Source organism: Malaclemys terrapin, chromosome 17 (assembly GCF_027887155.1).
Source record: "Malaclemys terrapin pileata isolate rMalTer1 chromosome 17, rMalTer1.hap1, whole genome shotgun sequence".
Classification (NCBI taxonomy): Eukaryota; Metazoa; Chordata; order Testudines; family Emydidae; genus Malaclemys; species Malaclemys terrapin.
Genome location: NC_071521.1, coordinates 22,109,239 through 22,131,454, shown reverse-complemented (window position 1 = coordinate 22,131,454; position 22,216 = coordinate 22,109,239). Strand labels below are relative to the sequence as shown.

The 22,216-nt window shown below is 48.9% G+C and overlaps 1 protein-coding gene across 1 annotated transcript in view; it reads right to left on the bottom strand.

Annotated features, from left to right (window-relative positions):
• The window catches only part of LOC128825442 (cholesterol 7-desaturase nvd-like), a 52,260-nt gene that overhangs the window by 20,109 nt on the left and 9,935 nt on the right, over nt 1-22,216 (bottom strand). Inside the window, exons 2-3 of the mRNA XM_054007964.1 lie at nt 2,055-2,243; nt 487-665 (exon numbers count right to left, since the gene is read on the bottom strand). Coding sequence (XP_053863939.1) covers nt 487-665; nt 2,055-2,243 — 368 coding nt within the window. The remainder of the gene's footprint in view (nt 1-486; nt 666-2,054; nt 2,244-22,216) is intronic.

The following is a 22,216-nucleotide window of genomic DNA, read 5'->3' as shown; positions in this document are numbered from 1 at the left end:
AGCATCTGGGGTTAGCACAGAGGAGATCCACAAGCCAAAATAAAGAAATAACCTGACCGCATTTATCTCAACATTCTCTATCCAAATGATTCCTTCTAGGTATGGAAGATAATTTTTCATACCTGGTTCAAACCTTACACAGCATTCCTGCTTATAGCATTGCTGCTCCATGTCCCTGCAGCCCAGAAAGAACAACAGGCAAAGGGAAAGTTTTTTCCCCCAATTTCATAAAGTTCTAGTCTTCCCATTGGCTCTTTTGGTCAGGTGCCCACTTTTTTTCCTTTACCTGGGGGACTTTTTAACCCTTTACAGGTAAGCAAGTAAAGAACAGCTACCAAAAGGGATTTTACAGCTAACTGACTGGGTGTCCATCAAAGGGAGCTCTCCCCCCCCACCCTTTATTTATCATAGTAGGGTACAATTTCCAGAGCACAAAACCCCACAGCATTACCCAGAGTCTGACCAGACGTAGTAGAAGTCTCCTACCTGAATGTGAGCATTGACAAAATGTTCTGTGTGGCCACGATACACCCACTCCTTGGAGGTGATCTCTTCCTGCTCTGGGACAGTCCACACTGGATCGACACCATCACAGTGATACCAGACAAGTATCATTCCGTTTACTTCACAGGAGGGCCACGTTTTAATCTTTGCAAAGTCTGGCACTGCGGAGGGGAGAAAGAGGTTAGTGCAGAGCAGATGGTGCCAAGTCTAATACTGTGTCATAGGTTCGTTCACTCGGCCCTGAGCTACAGCAAACGGCACAGAGAGGCAGAGTCCTAACAGAGGACATTAGTGCTGCCCAGCATCTCTTGTACTGGTTGTATAGGAGCTGAACGCTCTTACAGGACAATGCAGAAGGATGGTTTTGTGGTTCATGTTCTCCCACGTCAGTCTGAAGGTACATCTACATTTCAGCTGGGCGTGAGCCCGGGTAGACAGACTTCCAGCGTGGACATTGTGGCATGGGCTAGCCACTTGAGCTTGGACCCAGGTGATCAGGTGGGTTTGGACCTGGGTAGCTAGCCCAAGCCACAATGCCCACATTGCTATTTTTAACATGCTAGCTTAAGCCCCACTACCGTGAGTTTGTGTACCTGGGCTCGGAGGCGTGCTTTCAGCTGTAGTGTAGATGTGCCCTTGGGGCCCAAACTAGACAGGGTGGGCTTTTAAAAATGTTTATTAATTATATTTCTCTTTTTAAAAATAAACCTGATTAAAATTAAATCTGAAGTTATGACAACCTATGCTAAGGCCTCGATTTACTATATCATTCATTCAAGTTATTTAAATAAGTTCACATCAACAAGCCCCCTCCATTTCAGGAGTTGAATAGTATTCTTTTAAAATGATATACAGAATCATTTTTTCACTTGAGGTCCACTCAAACTGTATGAACATCTCACAATATCATGTCCTTCATAGAGTCATACATTCCAGGGCCAGAGAGGACCATTGTGATAATCTAGTCTGACCTCCTGTAGAACATAGTCCAGAGACCTGCTCCAAAATAATTCCTAGACCAGAGCTTTTAGAAAAACATCCAGAAACACATATTGGTGGTTTTCACCCAGTTTACCAAAAAAGAAGAACAGGAGTACTTGTGGCACCGTACAGACTAACAAATTTATCTCTAAGGTGCCACAAGTACTCCTGTTCTTCTTTTTGCGGATACAGACTAACACGGCTGCTACTCTGAAACCAGTTTACCAAGTGATCCAGATGGCTCTGTATCAGACAACTGGCTGCTTCATTATTCATCACCTCCCAATTTTTGTGTCATCTGCAAAATTTATCCACAATGATTTTTTTGTTTTTATCAGGTCACTGATAAAAAGGTTGACTGGCGTAAATCCCTGAGGGACCCCACTAGACACACACCTGTTGGACGATGATTCCGCATGGATAGTTACAGTTTGAGACCTATCCATGTGGATGTTTCCAGAGTTATATTTCCTTAGGAAAGCATGTTCTGTATCAGAACAGACATTGCCCCTGCCACAAGCTCTTGAGTGCAGAGTCATGGGGAAGGGGAGGAGAACGCAGAGAATCACCTTTTTCAGCATATGGGATTGTAGTGCATTTTCCGTCTTCTCCCCGAAACTGCCACCCGTGGAATGGGCACTCAATACAGTTACCCACCACGCGGCCGCCAGCAGCAAGGTTCGCACCCAGGTGTGGGCAGTAGGCATTGACTACATACACTTGTCCATCCAGAGCACGGAATACAGCAACCTGTTCCCCTGCATGGAGAGAGACAAAAACACTTGGTTAGGCTGGTAACAGAGTGATCTCATTTTAAGGGTTTGGTCAATACCCCAGTTGCTGTATCCCTTATAATATTTTCAGAACTGCAAAGCATTATTTGCAGGACTTCATGCAAGAGGTGGAGCACAGCGGGGCACCCAGCCTGTGATATAAGCAAGGAGGTTGCCATCTGAGCAGTTCCCATTCCAGTTCTCTTGGATTCCCCCAGAGAAGGAAAGCAAGAGAGTTACTAAACAGTCAATGAAGCTGAACTAAGTGGTTTTCCTGTCAAGACAGTCTATAAAGGCTTTGAGAAAAGACTATCCTGTCAGCCCACTGTGGTCTAGAATGGTTGGCATTTTTGGAGAATTGTATTACTGTCTTATATCTGTCAACATCTTAAGTGACACCAAGAATTATCCCAGGTAAGACTGACTCCATACGTGGTCCTGTTGACCTACACGAGCACATCTGCCCATTGCTACCCAGAGAATCAGCGCTCACCTTTCTGTCCCCACGTCAAAAGGGTCATTTTCAGGATGTCATCAGGAGACCATTGCGGATGTTCAGTATAATCCTTTATTAATTTTTCTCCAATTTCATACTACAGTTTACAGTGAACCTGCATAATATTAGGAGTGCTGAAACCAACCATTTCTGTAACTATTTAGAGTCTAAAAACTAATGCCTGATATGAGATATGTACAGGTGGCCCAAAATCAAGGGAAATCCCAGTTTGGCATAAGCCACAGAAGCAAGATATAGTAGATACAATTCCTGAGAAGCAGATCCTCTAGGCCATCATGACTTAAAAGCTGGTTTAAACACATATCTACATATTCACAAAAAGCTCCTAAAGAAATGCAATTGTTTTGTTCAGTTTCAAAAGACTTAGAATCATAGAATAATAGAATATCAGGGTTGGAAGGGACCTCAGGAGGTCATCTAGTCCAACCCCCTGCTCAAAGCAGGACCAATTCCCAACTAAATCATCCCAGCCAGGGCTTTGTCAAGCCACGCCTTAAAAACCTCCAAGGAAGGAGATTCCACCACCTCCCTAGGTAACGCATTCCAGTGCTTCACCACCCTCCTAGTGAAATAGTGTTTCCTAATATCCAACCTAGACCTCCCCCACTGCAACTTGAGACCATTGCTCCTTGTTCTGTCATCTGTCACCACTGAGAACAGCCGAGCTCCATCCTCTTTGGAACCCCCCCTCAGGTAGTTGAAAGCAGCTATCAAATCCCCCCTCATTCTTCTCTTCTGGAGACTAAACAATCGCAGTTCCCTCAGCCTCTCCTCATAAGTCATGTGCTCCAGACCCCTAATCATTTTTGTTGCCCTCCGCTGGACTCTTTCCAATATTTCCACATCCTTCTTGTAGTGTGGGGCCCAAAACTGGACACACTACTCCAGATGAGGCCTCACCAATGTCGAATAAAGGGGAACGATCACGTTCCTCGATCTGCTGGCAATGCCCCTACTTATACAGCCCCAAATGCCGTTAGCCTTCATGGCAACAAGGGCACACTGTTGACTCATATCCAGCTTCTCGTCCACTGTGACCCCTAGGTCCTTTTCTGCAGAACTGCTACCTAGCCATTCGGTCCTTAGTCTGTAGCAGTGCATAGAATTCTTCCGTCCTAAGTGCAGGACTCTGCACTTGTCCTTGTTGAACCTCATCAGGTTTTTTTTGGCCCAATCCTCTAATTTGTCTAGGTCCCTCTGAATCTGATCCCTACCCTCCAGTGTATCTACCACGCCTCCCAGTTTAGTGTCATCTGCAAACTTGCTGAGAGTGCAGTCCACACCATCCTCCAGATCATTAATAAAGATATTAACCAAAGCCGGCCCCAGGACTGACCCTTGGGGCACTCCGCTCGAAACCGGCTGCCAACTAGACATGGAACCATTGATCACTACCCATTGAGCCTGACGATCTAGCCAGCTTTCTATCCACCTTACAGTCCATTCATCCAGCCCATACTTCTTTAACTTGGCGGCAAGAATACTGTGGGAGACCGTATCAAAAGCTTTGCTAAAGTCAAGGAATAACACATCCACTGCTTTCCCCTCATCCACAGAGCCAGTTATCTCCTCATAGAAGGCAACTAGGTTAGTCAGGCACGACTTCCCCTTGGTAAATCCATGCTGACTGTTCCTGATCACTTTCCTCTCCTCTAAGTGTTTCAGAATTGATTCCTGGAGGACCTACTCCATGATTTTTCCAGGGACTGAGGTGAGGCTGACTGGCCTGTAGTTCCCTGGATCCTCCTTCTTCCCTTTTTTAAAGATGGGCACTACATTAGGCTTTTTCCAGTCATCCGGGACCTCCCCCGATTGCCAGGAGTTTTCAAAGATAATGGCCAATGGCTCTGCAATCACATCCGCCAACTCCTTTAGCACCCTCGGATGCAGCGCATCCGGCCCCATGGACTTGTGCTCGTCCAGTTTTTCTAAATAGTCCCGAACCACTTCTTTCTCCACAGAGGGCTGGTCACCTCCTCCCCATACTGTGCTGCCAGTGTAGTAGTCTGGGAGCTGACCTTGTTTGTGAAGACAGAGGCAAAAAAAAGCATTGAGTACATTAGCTTTTTCCACATCCTCTGTCACTAGGTTGCCTCCCTCATCCAGTAAGGGGCCCACACTTTCCTTGACTTTCTTCTTGTTGCTAACATACCTGAAGAAACCCTTCTTGTTACTCTTAACATCCCTTGCTAGCTGCTTATTAGATGAAAATGAAAATAATTGGTCAAGAAGGTATTTTCATTTTAAAAAGTTGCCAGAATTTTTAACTAACTCGAATCATGGCCTTTAAACATTTACCATGCTTATTTGCACTCAAGGGAGATGTTTGATTTATTGTAAACAAGATTTTGATCAAGTTTGGTTGGTATTGATCATGTAGGTTATAGATTGGATGGACCTGTACTGTGGTAGTTGTCTCCCATGGGAATGAGAGATGGGGCAAGAAGCAAATGCAGGATTGTTCCTCTAATGACTTTGTCCAATCTAATTTTAAGATAATCAAATACAACTCACATTTGGAAGGTGTAATATCAAATACCCAGTCCTGGGTTGGTAAAAGTGAGGGGCTTTTTGTGGGAGGGAAGGGGGGTGGGATGGGGGAACGAGAGCCACACGGCAATAAAGTTTGATTGGGAAAAGGAAAGGTAAATTTTAAGGGGGAAAAAAAAACCCACAAAACAATAGTGAGAGAGGAGATCCCCCCACAATATGGCCATTGGCTTAGAGTGGAAAATGAATTAAACGGTGATGCGGGAGGTGTGTGTGGGGGATAACTGAGGGGTCTTAGACCCACCCCAGGAAAGAGAGTGGGGGCAATCATTTAAATAAAGTTATGCAAGTCTGTCATCAGTTTAGGGATGCCGGCATGCATGAAAGCATTAGACATTCTAAGGCTACATCTACACTACGGGGAGGGTCGATTTAAGATACGCAAATTCAGCTACGCGAATAGCGTAGCTGAATTCGACGTATCGCAGCCGACTTACCCCGCTGTAGGGACGGCGGCAAAATCGACCTCTGCGGCTTCCCGTCGACGGCGCTTACTCCCACCTCCGCTGGTGGAGTAAGAGCGTCGATTCGGGGATCGATTGTCGCGTCCCATAAATCGATCCCCGAGAGGTCGATTTCTACCCGCCGATTCAGGCGGGTAGTGTAGACCCAGCCTAAGTGACTGTCCCAGCATTGCTGGGGGAGTGGGCACAAAATAACTTTACACACTTAGGGCCCTAATAGAAAAAACCCTGATTTTAGAATGGAGGCTTCCTTTCCCTTCTCTCCTGCAAGGGCAGCCATAGAAGAACACAGGTGGGATTATTCTGGGTACGCTGTTTAGCCACGAGATGGCACCAAACTGCAGCGAGAGGAAGCTGATTACTATGCAGATATGCGTGCATGTAGTGTAATGTGAGCACCCATTGGTCTGGCTCGATCTTTGTCAGACAGGAAAGGATGTAGGTTCCTGGCAAGCTCTGGGCAGAAGGTATTTGTCCAGGATTAGTGGTGAGTCCCATACCCCTCCCTCCCTGTGATGAGCAGAGGGCACATGCCCTTGATGGAGAGAGGCTAGAGAAGAGATCTCAGCCAGCTCCTCTAGCAGTCTCTCCTCTTCCCAGCAGCATTATTCCAGGCTAAGCCAGCTGTATATTTCTTTTTCAGGTACTGTGACAACATTTGCTAAGGAGATGTTACGCGGCATCAGCCTGTATTTGTGGGCAATCAAGATAGGGTCATCTCAGCCTCTTGGAGATGCCTCAGCTATTGCAGAGGGGTTGATGACACCAGTGCTGAGCCTTGCAGAACTGTACGGAAGGACTCATACTTGGCGCCCAGTGAAACCAGGTGGTGGGAAGCACCCACCGGCAAAAACACAAGTCAGCACCTGTGCACGCACCCATCCTAATCAGCCTCTCAGTCTCCACCTCTGTAAAATGGGAATATTACTTTTGTTCTAGAGATTTAGCACCTAGATAGCATTCATTTGTAGATCTGCAGAGCATCTTCTAGAGCTGAGTAAGCATCGTTAGCCCACTCTCCAAACTGGCAGATTGAGACGGAAGTTGCATGAGTTGCCCCTGAGGCACTGTGGATTAATCACAGGGCCGTGTTCCAATCTTAGTTCTGAGAAAGGTTTGCTATTATATAATTTTGGGCAAATCACTTAACCTTCCCATTCCTCAGGGAAACAAAAACGTACCCAAGTGCAGAATTACTTGCCGACCTTGTAGTGGTGAATTTCCAAGACTTAACTAAACAGCAGCAGTTTTTTATGGCAAGTTAGTTCTAGTCTGTAGTGGAATTGGGGATAGGGTTTATGTGTTCTGGCCTCCCCCATCTCTGCTTAATCCCTTGACTTTTGGGGAACTGCCTGTTTTAGTCAGAGAGGATAAGATAGGTCTTTCACAGAAATATTTCATTGTGGTACGATGGTTCTCTGGGCTAAGAAAATAGTGCACGTTGAACAGAATACAGAGACAGAAAGCAATAGATACAGGTAATATCTAACTAGCACCTGCAGATAGTTAATTTTAAATTTAAGAAAAAGTGTCTTCCTGACACATAGGAAAACCCTGCTTGCCTTCCTGGTTCCAACAGAGTCTTGGAGAAAAGGATATTTGATAAAATGCCCAGGAGCGCTGAAGGCAGAAAGTCTGTGTTACAAAAACACTTCTCTGCTTCCCCCCCTCTCCGTGGCTGTGTACAGACAGATAGCCTTCATGGGAGCAGGCGGAAGAGCTGGCACAGTGGTTGGCCCCACTCCCCGTTTCATACCATTAGAACCCTGCATGGGGATGGGGGGGGAGAGTGACGCAACGGCCACTGTCCTCTGGAGAGGCCAGAAGCTGGCAGTGTAGGGGACAAAGCCCTGCAAGTGGGAACAGGAAGAGGCAGCCTGGAGAAGAGTTCTGGCAGCCTGAGAGAGGCCACAGGAAGAGGCCCTTGGCTAATATTAGCAATGGCTGGAGAGCTCCCAATCCAAACGATAATGATTTTACTTATTTCTTTTGCCCACAGAGGGGCGCAGCTCTCAGCCCACATTCTCCTGTAACGAGCTGAAAGCTGCCGGGCTGGAACAAGCACTAGTCTGCTCCCATTTACGACGTGAGTTTGATGACCTAGGGTTAGTCTGCGCTGTTTACAGTTACTCCCCGAATCCAGAGAGCGGTGAAGACGTTCTGCACTTCATTACTTTGACTTTTACAGTATGAAAAGGGCATTGCCAGGGCAGGGACGGTGTCCCGGAGAGGTCAGAGAGAGGAGGAATGGGATGGGAAAGCCTGAGCAAATAGGCTAGAGAGTTACATAAACGAAGAGTTGCAACGAAAGTTTCTCCTGATTTTATGATACAAGAGGGAAATAAAATGCTTATTAAACAGATCAGGCTGAAGCTCACTCAGGGCTGGTCTACACTGGGGGGGGGGGGGGGGTGTCGATGTAAGATACGCAAGTTCAGCTACGAGAATAGCATAGCTGAAGTCGACGTATCTTATTTCGACTTACCTCCCGTCAGAGCTGGCTCCAGGGTTTTTGCCGCCCCAAGCAGCAAAAAAAAAAAAAAAGCCGCGATCACGATCTGCAGCGGCAATTCGACGGGAGGGCCTTCACTCCGAGCGGGAGTGAGGGACCGTCTGCCAAATTGCCGCCTAATAGCTGGACGTGCCGCCCCTCTCCAGAGTGACCGCCCCAAGCACCTGCTTGGCAAGCTGGTGCCTGGAGCCGGCCCTGCCTCCCGTCCTCACGGCACAGGATCGACGGCCGTGGCTCCCCGTCAACTCCACTTCCGCCTCTCGCCCTGGTGGCGTTCCGGAGTCGACGGGGAGCGATTTATCGTGTCTAGACGAGACGCGATAGATCGATCCCCGATAGATCGATCCGGCGGGTAGTGTGGACGTACCTCAGATGCTCTCAGCGGAAATAAAAGGAACAAACTTCTGGCCTGGGAGTTGAAGGCGTTTGTGAGGGAAATCCATGTAGTCCCTCAAGTTAGGAGTACCCAGTATAAAACAAGCCCTGCTCCAGTGCCAGACACTAAAGTGATTGGCACTAACCTGGCAATCCAGAAATAGGTAAAGATCAGTAGTTATCTACTGGCCTCTCAGCCTCTACTGACCCTGAGGGAGATGGAGCAATCACAGTAATCTTAACTCTAAAGCTCTGCTGAAGTTAATACCACTGATCCAATATCGGGAAATCGGTTCCTTTCTAATGGTAGACGGAGAAGCGAATCCACAAGGCCTGACAGACGCCTACTCCACAGTGGGGATGTCTGTGGAAACAAAATGAAGCATCTTTGGAGTGATGCCACTTACTACATGGATGGGCAGAACAGTCGTAGTGAGACTTCGTCTGCTGATACTCCCCTTCTATTCAACTTCCACCATTAGACGAGATTTTTTGGAGCAACTCACACAGAAAAATAACCATGAGTAAGTGACAATACTCTAAATCCATTAAGAAATATGGCTGTTCTATACAGCTGGCCAGATGAAAAATATAGTTGTCTGGGTTGAATCACCCCAAACAAGCTCTGGGATTTTAAAGCAGCAGAAAAGTTTAGAATTGAACAACAAAGTTAACCTGGATTCCAAGAACAACTCTTCCTCAAGGAGCCTGAAGCCCCAATGCTAAGGATCGCTCTGTTGCGGTGAGATAAGAAGGCTTGGCAGAATTCAGTTTTTATTGATTAGAATTTTGACAGATAACAGCTATGTTTATTTTTTTTTTTTAAAGGCGAACCACGCTAGGCTGCGTGTGGGGAGGGCGAAGTAGGGAAGGACCAAGAGAAGGAGCTTTCTACCCTGGTGCCGCTACCTTTCTTCCATGCCCACAAGAAATTCAAGTCTTGTCTCCTCTGGCAAACCAACGCAAGAAATGCCACTGGAGACAAATGACTGGAAAGCTGAGCAGTCAAGGGGGGCAGGAAGAATTGAGTGCATCAGAGGCCTGTATTGTACACATCATAAAAGCAGCAGAGACCTCCGTTGGAAATAAAGGTTAAGCCTTCAGACAGTTACCTTTTCTGTGCACGTGCTGTAACTACAGCTCTAAGACCTGACTCCTCTCCTTAGTTACCTTTGATTCACTGTTTATGCAGGTGACAGTGTGTGTTTGGGACACTTTGCAAACCGTGAGCCATTTATTAATATTTAAAGTATACAATTTTTATTTAGATAGAGCCAATACACAAGCTTTGCAAAGCACCACATCAGAAGTGAAGTAGACAGAATGCCAGAGGGAGCATTGTATGAACAGGTCAGTTTATTAGCTTGTGAAGCAGGGGCCCCACCTTGTGCTGTCACAATGGGGTAGCATACTAAGGCCTTTAATCTCTTCTTTTTCAAACTAAACATACCCAGTTCCTTCAACCTTTGCTTATATGGCGTGCATTCCATCCCTCTGATCATCTTTGTTGCTCACTTCTGGATTCTTTCCATTTCTCCACATCCTTTCTATACATTTATTTGGGCATAAGCTTTCGTGGGTAAAAACCTCACTTCTTCAGATGCATCTGAAGAAGTGAGCTTATGCTTTCTGACCTAATATGTGATGCTGCTACCTAGGTGCCTTAGAGACCCTCCTGAGAGCATGGTAGATCAGGTCAGAGAGGCAGCCGTTTGGTGACCAGAGAGTGAGCCATGGAACTAACTAGTCCTGGACTAGACATCACTGTTCAGCCATTGCCAGTTCTCAGGTCCTCTCCTTTGTCAACATCACTTGCGAGTTCTCTGGTAGGTGCAGTACAAATACACAGTACCAATGTCTTTAGCACCTCGTCTGCCAATTGCCCACTATGGCTGCACAGCATCGGCCACCTAGTAACCCAGCCTTCCCCTGCCGCTTGTCAGACAAGAGGGCCAGAAGTTGCAAACAACATGCAGGAAAAACAAGATTTGGACTCTACTGCTTACAAGACCAAGGCCCTGTTCTTGGGCAAGTCGCAATGGTGTGACTTTTTTAATTACATCAGTGCAAACCCCTGATGTAGAGGCACTTTACTGGCTTTAAGCCTCAGTGAAACTCCCTGAGTTAAACAGGTTCAAATCTTGCTGAAATGGCTTTAACTTAACTTGGCAAGCAGGGGCGGCTGGTTTGTATACTTTTTGGTGGTGACCAAAACGGGTCTAAGTCCACACACACCCCCCCCCCAAGGCTCTGGGAGAGAGTTTGGGTGCGGGAGGAGTGAGGGGTCGGGCTCAGAGGGAGTTTGGGTGTTGGGTGCAGGCTCTGGGATGGGGCAGGGGGTTGGGGTGCAGGGGGTTGGGGTGCAGGTTCTGGGAGGGAGTTTGGGTGTAGGAAGGGTGAGGGGTCAGGCTCTGGGAGGGGCAGGGGACAGGCTCTGGGCTGGGGCAAGGGGTTGGGGTGCAGGAGGGGGTGAGGGGTGCAGCAATTACCTTGGGCGGCTCCCGAAAGTGACCCGCATACCCCTCTGGCAGCGGCTCCTAGGTGGGGGGGCCGGGGGTCTCCATGTGCCGCTGCCCACAGGCACCGCCCCCGCATCTCTCATTGGCCACAGTTCCAATGGCAGAGTCACCGCTCAGGGTGGGGGCAGCGCGCAGAGACCCCCTCCGCCAGGGGCCGCAGGGACGTGTCAGCCATTTCCGGGAGAGGCGTGCCACGTTGAGCGAGGGTGGGCAGGAAGCCGTGTTAGCCCTGCTGCGCTGCTGGTGGTGGCACCGGGAGCCCCCGGGTCCTTTTAAATCGCCCGGGGGCAGCAGGCAGGGCCGGGAGAGAGACCCAGCCCTGAACATTGGTGGAGCTGGGCCCCCGTGCTCTGAATATTCCTGGAGCATGGGCCCCACGAGCCCATACAACTCCCCGACCCTTGTTGGCAAGTTACTTTCTTAAGCTCATTGAAACTAGTTTGCCATGATGTGACTCAAACAGTTTATTATGGAACTAGTTACACTGGTACAGTTTGTTTAATATAGACTAAGCCCCCAAATGCCTAGATTGTTCACCTCTGTTGCAAGCAAGTTTCCAGGTGCTAGGGGTCATCAGACTGCCCTTGCAAGGGTTCAGGAAACAGATGTGAAATGGCCAGCGAAGAGCTCAGACTATTCTGCATGGTAGCAGTTTGCAAGAACTGTTTACGCCGGTTTCCATCACTCCGACTGCTAGCCAAAGCAGCATCCAGGATGTTTCCTAGAAAGCTCTGGACTAGCACATTAGAAGCTGGATTTCTGGCTTCTTTCTGATCAGGAACAGAGCTCTTGCTTATTGACACTATTATTGAGGTTATTTTCAGCATATTTATACACTTCTTTCATATTCTAGTCACTGGATGTGGCTATCATTGGTACCATTACTATGTTAATGATGATTAAATCATTATGAACTACATAATGACATTATCCTGAATTACAGTATATTACAATCATTGCAGTCACCTGCAAGCTGTCTACCCTAACATCCCCGTTTAAAAACATTATGTCTCACTGTAGCTTTCTGGATGAAACTGTCAGCAATTTTATTCACATCTAGTTCCCTGGTATTGTCTTGATCAGGGGTCGGCAACCCATGGCACGCGAGCCGATTTTGAGTGAGAGGAGGAGGGGTGGAGGGGCAGAGGGGCAGAGGGGCCGGAAAGCGTCATGCTGGGGTAAGAAGCGGGGAATGCGGGAAGCTTGGCTGCTGCAGGACCAAGGGAGAGCGGTGGGCGGGGGGGCTGAGTGGGGCCGGGAGCCGGAACCCCTCCCCCACCGCTCTCCCCTGCAGAGGCAGAAGCTTGGTCCTGCGGCAGGCATGCTTCCCCCCACCCCCGCTACTTCCCCCAGCTTGGTGCTTTCCGGCCCCTCCTCCTCCCCCTCCCTCTCCCTGCCGGGGATGGCCCTTGCGAAGGGGAGGGGGAGGGGGAGGGGGAGCGGAGCAGAGCCGAGCGGCAGCGTGCTCGCTGCTCTATAGAGCAGGCAGAGAGAGGTAGGGACGGGCCTTGGGGAAGAGGGTGGAGGGGGAGGGAAGAGGGTGGAGGGGAGGGAAGAGGGCATATCCCTCCCAGCCCCCTGCCATGAGCCGCTGGGGGCACCCCCACGAGCCAAGCACCCCAGCCTTCTGCCCTGCACCCCCCCCCACACACACACCCCAGCCCTCTGCCCTGACCTCGAGTCCCCCCACACATCCAGGCTTCTGACCTGCACCCCCCCTCACACACCCAGCCCTCTGCCCTGACCCCTGAAACCCCCACGCCCCCAGCCTTCTGCCCTGCACCCCTGAATCCCCCCACACCCCCAGCCTTCTACCCTGAAACTCCCACATCCCCACTGCCCTCTGCCCTGACCCCTGACCCCCCCCACTCCCCAGGTCTGGGGTCCCAGCTGCCGGCCCCTTGCCAGCCAGCATCCCGGCCACAGGCCCTGCTCAGCCCGCTGCAGGCCTAGGTGAACAGAACCCCAGGCTGGATGCGGGCTGAGCAGGCTGGCGGCGTAAGATCAGCATTTTAATTTAATTTTAAATGAAGCTTCTTAAACATTTTGAAAACCTTGTTTACTTTACATATAACAATAGTTTAGTTACATAATACAGACTTATAGAGAGAGACCTTCTAAAAAACGTTAACATGTATTACCGGCCCGCAAAACCTTAAATTAGAGTGAATAAATGAAGACTCAGCACACCACTTCTGAAAGGTTGCCTACCCCTGGTCTTGATGCATGTTAAGGACAGCTACATTATTCAGCTGGGTCTGTCCAGTGATTACTGGAGATAATTTGTAAGTTTTCTGAAGCTGGAGAATGAGTTCAGGATGATACAGGCGCAGTGAGAAGGATTCTTATACATTTACAGTACTCTGGAAACATAGTGCTCCCAGGGTACTGCAAATGACTCCAAGATCTCTTTCTTGATGGGTAACAGCTAATTTAGGCACCATCATTTTGTATGTATAGTTGGGATTGCATTTACATTGAATTTATCTGCCATTGTCAAAACAACTAGGAGTCCTTGTGGCACCTTAGGGACTAACCAATTTATTTAGGCATAAACTTTCATGGGCTAGAACCCACTTCATCTGATGCATGGAGTGGAAAATACAGGAGCAGGTAAACATATTATATATATATATATATATATATATACACACACACACACACACACACACACACAAAGGACATGAAAAGATGGGAGTTGCCATACCAAGTAGGGGGTCAGTCTAACGAGACAATTCAATTAACAGTAGAATACCAAGGGAGGAAAAATCACTTTTGTAGTGGTAATGAGGGTGCCCCATTTCAAACAGTTCACAAGAAGGTGAGTAACAGTAGGGGGAATTTAGTTTTTGTAGTGACCCATCCATTCCCAATCTTTATTCAGGCCTAATTTGATGGTGTCCAGTTTGGAAATTAATTCCAGTTCTGCAGTTTCACGTTGGAGTCTGTTTTTGAAGTTTTTTTGTTGAAGAATTGCCACTTTTAAGTCTGTTATTGAGTGACCAGGGAGATTGAAGTGTTCTACTGGTTTCTGAATGTTGTAATTCCTGATGTCAGATTTGTGTCCATTTATTCTTTTGCGTAGAGATTGTCCAGTTTGGCCACTGTACATGGCAGAGGGGCATTGCTGGCACATGATGGTGTATATCACATTGATAGATGTGCAGGTGAACGAGCCCCTGATGGCGTGGCTGATGTGGTTAGGTCCTATGATAGTGACCCTTGAATAGATATGTGGACAGAGTTGGCACCGGGGTTTGTTATAGGGTTTGGTTCCTGGGTTGGTGTTTCTGTGTTGTGGTGTGTAGTTGCTGGTGAGTATTTGCTTCAGATTGGGGGGCTGTCTGTAAACGAGGACTGGCCTGTCTCCCAAGGTCTGTGAGAGTGAAGGATCATCCTTCAGGATAGGTTGTAGATCCTTGATGATGCGCTGGAGAAGTTTTAGTTGGGGGCCGAAGGTGTTGCCCAGTCACCTAGTTTTGTGAGATGCCTTTGTAACTCTTTGCGGTCTGCTTTAGACTTGAATAGCTTTGTATCATCTGCAAATTTTGCCTCCTCACTGTTTGCCCCTTTTTTCAGATCATTTATGAATATGTTAAATAGGACTGGTCCAGTACAGACCCCTCGGGGACACCACTATTTACCTCTCTCCAGTCTGAAAATGGACCATTTATTCCTAACCCTTTGTTTCCTATCTTTGAACGGGGGTGCCTGGCAGTGCTTTCAGGATCATCTAAGGAGCCTTAATTTAAGGACAAGCCTTTGGTTATCTGACTCACCCTGCCTCTGTTTATAAACAACTCCCTGCCTCAAGGACAGAAGTTGTTACCAGCACGGAACTCAAAACATTCCACACAAACTCCGGCTCCTGGGTGCTGAGCACCCACTATTTTTCTCTGTGGGTGCTTGAGCTCCGGAGCACCCACGAGTCGAGTCGGTACCTGTGCAAGTGGGCCCTGGATTTCCCTGCCCAGCTGTCAGTGCAGCTCTAAGACTAAAACAAACCCTACAAGCCTGCCTGTGAAGTAGAGGCATGGGGCGGGCCTTGCCTAGAGCACACAGGAGCCCCCAGGTTGCTGTCTGTGGCCAGGTGATTCCAGGGAAACCCTTCCCTGGCAATAGCACCATGGCAGGGGATTATCCAGTTTCCTTAGCACCGGCAGAGGCAACTCGCTGTTATGGTTCAGTTTTCTTCAATCCACCAAGAGCAAAACAGGTTTCAGGTTCGTGAACACAAGGCACCTAGGCTGAAATCTACAGGGAGATCTCCAAGAGTCCCATGAGTGACATTCCACTTCCCAACAGAAGCAAAAGGGCAGCTGCCTCTGCGGCTGAGACATCCTTCTACATTATAGGTGCACTGCACAGAGACAGAATGCCATCTCTCTTCAGTTACGCATCACAGATTCTCACACCACTGTGGTTACAACTGACCTTTGTCTCTACAATTCCGGGATTCGGACCCCCCATATCTGGAGAGGGGGAGTCACCAAGTTGCACTGGATTTGTTTCTCAGACTTTAAAAAGTCGAGATACAGCCCAAGGCATGGCTGAACTTTCCACAGCCACCAGAGCAAGAGAGACAGTGCTTGGATGAGCCTTCAGCCCAAGCCTGTCCGGTTGCCTAGCAAGCTCTCCAAGAGACCCATTTTTCTGGTGCAGGGATACAGGTCACAGCATGGCATGAGAGAACGCCAGGCCTTGTTTATTCAGTCTGTCTTAGGGTATTAAGGCCCTACGCAGACAGGCTCCAAAAGGTGCCCTGTGCAGTGCTTTATCCCAGCGGTAACAGTGAGGGAGGGCCTGAGTCTCCACTGCTCTTCACTGTGGGTAGTTTGCATTCTGAATTGTCAGGATTTTGCACTACATATGATTTCAGGCAATGGAGTGTCAGTCCATGACAGCCCTCGGGCTGCTGTGGAGTATCTGCTGTACTCATTTCTCCAGTTTCAGGTTTGTTTCTTTTGATTTCTAAAGAGAGACCGAAAGAACCTAACAAACAGCCTGGGTGCCTGTTTGTAGCACTGGTTCTTGCCTAGGGATGAAGGCGATCAACTAAGCATGGCATTTCATGCCATTGAGGATGCCTAAATAAATGCTATATCTAGACTAGCCTGATTGAAAGTGTGCCAAGAACAAGCGTGGCACTAAGACAAACAGCTGCTCTGAAAGAGGTGTCCGCACACTGGGCACTGCTGAGGCATTCAGAAAGTACATAGGTCAGCTAGCTCAGGCTCAGGGATAAGCAGACATTGGACATCATGCAGGTGACCTGCTTAGAAGTAAGCCTAGAATTTTGACCAAGGTGGAGCAAGAGGGTTCGCAAGGGGAGAACTCCAACCCAAGTACTACTCAGGAAGCAGAAACAGGCAGTGACCATTGTATGTTAGAAACTTCAGAGGAAGTAGAGTAACACGCTGTTACAGAGAAGCAGTGTTGAGACTGAAAGCTTTCTAGCTGTAGAGAAGCCACACAGAGTTCCAAGACACTATGGAAGTTTAGTCCCCCAAAGCTGCAATGAGAGATGTAAACTTCCTCGTAAATAGCTCTTGCCACCAAGAACGTCAGTGAGATCTATGGATTTGTTGGAGTCCATTAGTGGCAAGACTGCAGGAGGGAAAGTGATCACTTAGCACAGCTAGCAGGTAAGAATGGCTCTTGGGAGCTGAATGGAGACACTGCCACATAAGGTAGGAAAATGGGAAATAGGGAAGTGCAGTGAAAACCATCACAAGTGAGCATCAAACCTCAATGTGAGACAGCCGTTGTCCACGCCCAAGCGTGTTAATGGCAGGATTTGACTAATAGCACTTACTGACATGGCATGTTACGTGCAAGGACGTTCCTTATTTAAATTCAGATGCTGGGAGTTTTATCTTGCCTCCAAAATCCCGTACAAGTGGAGTTTTTCCTCAGCACACGCCACCTTCATCACACGCTCTGACCAGCCTTCTTGGCCAGGTATTAACTGTAGCAACGATGGATTACTGAGGCTTGTTTGCACCGATACCCTGTCGGCGTTAATTCCAGGGTTTTACAGAAGGGTACGTTGTTCCTGGGTTTAGCTTGTAGCAAAGTCAAAGAGCCACAACCAGGAAGAGATTTTATGCTTGGAGTTTTGTCTGAATTCCTGTCTGGGCGGAGAGGGGAGAGGAATCCCCTTCTTCTCCATCCCAGCAAGCCTGGACAGACAGAATGCTAACCCTAGAGCACCAGTGTGCAGGGGGGAGCAGCTCACACGCTGGGCCCACTGTGAACATGACCTAGGGGCAGACAGTGACCCAATGCCCCGCTGCCCATTTGCATCGGATAGCGAGAGGGACATTTTGTTGTAGTCAGAACCCAGCTGGTTTTTTAATCAAGCCCCTGGTGTGGAAGTAAGAGGAGAGCAGTTGACTTGCTCTGGTACAGCCCCTACTGCCATGCAGGGCCAAGTACTTAAACCATCTTTCTACCCTTGTTGAGTGGACATTGTGAGTAAACAATCTCACATTTTTTTATTAGTGTGCCTTAGGGCTCGTCTACACTTCCCTGCAGTTCCGACTAAGGGGGGTGCGAATAGCAGTGCACACCGAAGTGCTGCGCTGTAACTCCCCCGTGCGGACACAGCGGGCATGAACTAAACGGCCCCTAGTTCGCCTTAACATCGTCCTCTTCAAATGGGGCTATATTAATACAAACTAGGAAGCTTTTAGTTTGCATCTGCGGCATCCACATGGGGAAGTTACAGTGCAGCACTTTGGTGCACACTGCTATTCATACCCCTGTACAGCAGAACCCCATTTCTCTGATCGAACTGGGACCAGAGCCAGATCAGAGTATCAAAAATTCAGATAATCCAGAAAATGGGAAAGTGCGATGCTGCAGCACCAACTAGTGGCCACTGGAGAGATTGCCCATTTCTGGACCTGTGTGCACTGGTAGTTCAGTTAACATGGAGAGTGGGATAATGGAATGTCAGATAAATGGGGTTCTCCTCTACTCCAACTTGTGGGGCAGTGTAGACATAGCCTTAGAGTCCAAAGTACTAGCTTTTGAAAGAGAATCACAACTTCCTTTGTGTTCCTGGGTTCCTTTCCCTTTGTGTATCGATCAGGTTCCAGACACCCTTAAGGGAGAACAGAGGGTCTGAACTCCAACGATTAAGCAGTTGAATCAACTGGTTGTATATCACGTTATTGTGTATATGTCAAGTAATGTCTTTAAAAAGAGTGTAATGGTCTGAACTGAATGGTCAATAGGAGAACTGTGTACAGCTCCCAGACCTCTGACTGAGGGGAAACAAACTCACTGGACTGGGGCAGGCACCATTCTCTCTAGCCCCCCACACCCTCCCTACACTGCTAGCACCACCTCCAGTCTGCCCCCTAAGGATGCTTAGACACCTCCCGCCCAAGAGGCCCGGTCTTTGCCAGGCCCAGACTAAGAGAGACACTGAGCCACCCGGGGTAAATGAAAGGAAAGCTGTACAAGGATAACCTGCCATTCTGACAGCACCACAACCCACTGCTCCCCCTCTCCTGCGGCTGCCCTACCTTCTGAGCGCCTAGCAGGACTGCATCCACACCAGGTGGGGGCTGCGAGGAGGTTCAGCTGGAGGGCAGCGGAGTTGGGCAGAATGCCACTTGTGGAATGAGATAAAACCAGCTGCTGTTTTACATAGGCAAATGTTCACCCCCAGTGGGTGTCAGGGGAATGCTACTAGTCAAGGTTTCTGCTTCCTGGGGAATTCCAAGTATTTAGTGATCGAGCTCTGGCGTGGCGGGGTTGAGGTGGGGGAGAGGCAGGGATGTAAGAGGAGTTCCTCTGGCAATTACATTTGCCTTCAGGAGTTAAGAGTCCTGCAGTTGTCACTCATGTGCTGCAGGCTGCATGTGGAAAGCACTGGTGGGCAGTGACTAACTGTGCTCTGAAAGCCCCATAAACCATTCAACTCACAAAGGGTTTGAGGAGGATCCCTGCCAGACTAGAGTGCAATATGTCCTTGTTCCCAGTCATGCATCTCCAGCTCCGCTTCCCTCTTGCCCTCGGCCTTCTTCTCTGGGCCTCCCACTACCCTCCTCTCCACTCTAACAATCTTATTTCCCTTACCAAATATAGAGCTTTTCCTTCGTTCCTCAGTTTTTTGCTTTCTTTAAATCCAGCACCTTTGTACTGCTGCATTTTGGATCCCTTATTACTTGTATTACCAGAGCACCTATAGGCCATGGACCAGGACCCACTGCGCTAGGTGCTGTACATAGATATCTAGTTGTCACTGTCTGTATCTGGTGACCAGTTTCTATATTTTTAGTCTAGCTATCCTTACGCACAGAAGCTTGTCACTGCTCTCCATGGCCATGCATTTGACACTCACCGCCTCTACTATATGTTAGACCCCCCTGTCCAGGCATTCCAGTTCCAAGAGTCAATCCCACCAGTTTGTCTTTAGGCCATGCCTGATAGATGGTGAGCACCATCATACTGGCCTCTGGTTCGTCCAGGTTTCCTCTTTCGTTTTACAGTCCTGGTGGTTCTGTTCCCACTTCCTTTGCTGCAAATAAAGGGCAGGTCTGCATTATCCAAGCAAACCCGACACTTGCCTTTTTACTTAAATTAGACTCTCCCAGGTTCCTGCCTAGGAAGCCAATACCTCTTTGGCCACTCCAGCCTCCAGAGAAGGCAGCGGGGCAATGCAAAGAACTGATGTATAGTCAAGGCAGTGCAGGGCAGATCTTCAGCGTCTGAGGGATGTGCCAGAGAACACTAGGCAAGCGTTTTCAGGCTGGTGTTTAGCCCATCCCATGGTTGGTTGTACTGTTGCTATGGCAGCGTTCAACTGAAAAGAACAGGCTCTACCACAACACAGTTAAAGCAGGAGCATTCAGAGGTCTCCTTTTACCCACGCGTTTCCTAGTAGTTCAGTTAACAGGATTGTTGTCAGTTTCTGTGTATTCTGAAACCAGGTCACGCTAATGACTCCTAGAAACGAAGACATACCTCAGGAAAGAGCAGGGCTTGCTAGGCAGCCACGTTCTGCCCCTCTTTATACTACGGTGCCCCAGTGACAGCAGGGAGTTAACTGGATGCGAGTGCAGAATGTGGTCCATCGTATCAGGAGCCAGATCTTTTCAGGAAAGTTTTATTGTGCAGCCGTCAGAGACAGCAAATGTAATGCCAAGTTCATCGCCTGCTTTTCCCCTTCCTGTTTAATCTGGGACTAGGAGGAGGAGTTTAAGCAGTACAGATCATGACAGCACAAAAGACGGCTTCAAGTTTGACTCCAAGTATCCGGCCTGACAGTAACTGATAGAATAAGTACAGGCCCAAGGTCAGGTGATTAGACCCTGAGCCATTAGGGAGCAGCATGAGGATTATCCCAAGTGATGCACTCTGCCTTCCCGGGGGGTGGGGGGGGGGAGGGGAGTGAGTCCCCCAAAATCCTACAGGGCAGTCCTTCAGGCAGCTCATTTCTATGCCACATACTCCGTGGCTAGCATGGTTCTGGGATGGCTGCAGTAGGAAGAAACAGGAAGGCTTCAAACACTACAATATGCTAGACACAAAACCCACTGGATGCAACAAGAGACTACCCTAGATGACAAAACCCAAATGATTGCTATAGGAACCCAATGTGTGGTTGTAAGAGACAAGCAGGACTGTAACCAGCAGATTTCCTAGGCCTAGGGGAGTGGGCAACAGTTACAAGCAGTAGTCAGTTACTAAATCCACATTGGTTTACATGCCCTTTGTTTAGTTCTGGTGCCATTCTGGCTGTAGCCAGTCAATCATGTATAGGGACTGGAAGGATCCGTGTAACTACACAGAGCGGTTAACTGAACTGTTCCTCTGGCACCTATTTTAGAGCTGCTCTCAAGGCAGAAACATCAGCCTAGAGTGCCAACGACAGGGGGTCTGGGAGCAGGCTCAGGGGGGAAGAAAGGCTATTCCGTGCCAACCCCTTTCCCCCTCCGAGGGAGGAGCGCTGGTTGGCGGTGTGAAGGCACCGCTGCCACATCACCCTGGGCAAGGGGAAAGCATGCTCTTGCTTCTACGTCTGGCCATTTCTGTTGGCTGGGATGCAGGCAGGGCTAGGTCCAACTCTTACGCCATACCTCCCACCTTCCAAAGTCTTGCTTTACTGCCTCGGCAGGGTCCTTGTACTGCCCCTGTACAAAGACTTCAGCTCTGCCTGGCCCCCGCTGAAGGTGCACAAGGGAGTAGCTGGGGATAAGAGGCAGAGCCATGTGCTCTCCCTTTCACGCTGTCTTGCAGGCGCTACATGATCCGTCCTAGAGTCAACTCTCTTTCCTTGAGCAGCCTCTCTGCTCTGCCACCTGGGCTAAGCAAGAAACAACTCACAAGCCAGGAAAAGAGCTGGTTCAGTTCTGAACAGTCTCTACAGGGACCAGTATCCTCACAGCTTCCTGTCCCTCGGTGCAGGGAATAGAGATGCTATTGCCACTCAGAGCTCTAGGGAGCAGTACAACACTCCACACAGACTGAAGTAAGGAGACGGGATGTGAGCTTTACCCCTGAAGAGCCAACAAAACCCACCTAGCGACTTGTATTCAAGATGGGACAGTTCCACGGAGACTAGCAGTGCTGCGTAAGTGCACAGATGCAGCAATTATTCCTCTCCGAGTGTCTGACTGGGTATCTCATCCCAGCACATGGTGCCCGAGCTTTCCCAAGCTGTCTCCGTAGGTTCTAGTCTCCCTCCCACTGCAGGCTCTGCTTTGAGTGCTTTGCCTAGCCTGCTTTTAAAGGACAGCTCTACTCTGAAAGGGAAGAGCCTGCCTGGGGTTCCCCGTCTGGCTCAGGACTGTGCGCCCTCCCAGCTCAGCATACGGTAGGTCTCCGAGCGCTACCTCATGTACCAACAGCTGTGGGAATTCCCTGGCCTTGGGCAGTCCACTGGAGCCATTATCTTCCCCCTGCTTCCACTGCTCTGAAGATGGAAGGTAGCATCTGTCAGATGAAAGACTTCACTGCAAGTTCACCACCTCAGGCCGTCCGAAAGGCTGCGCCGAAGAGCGCGT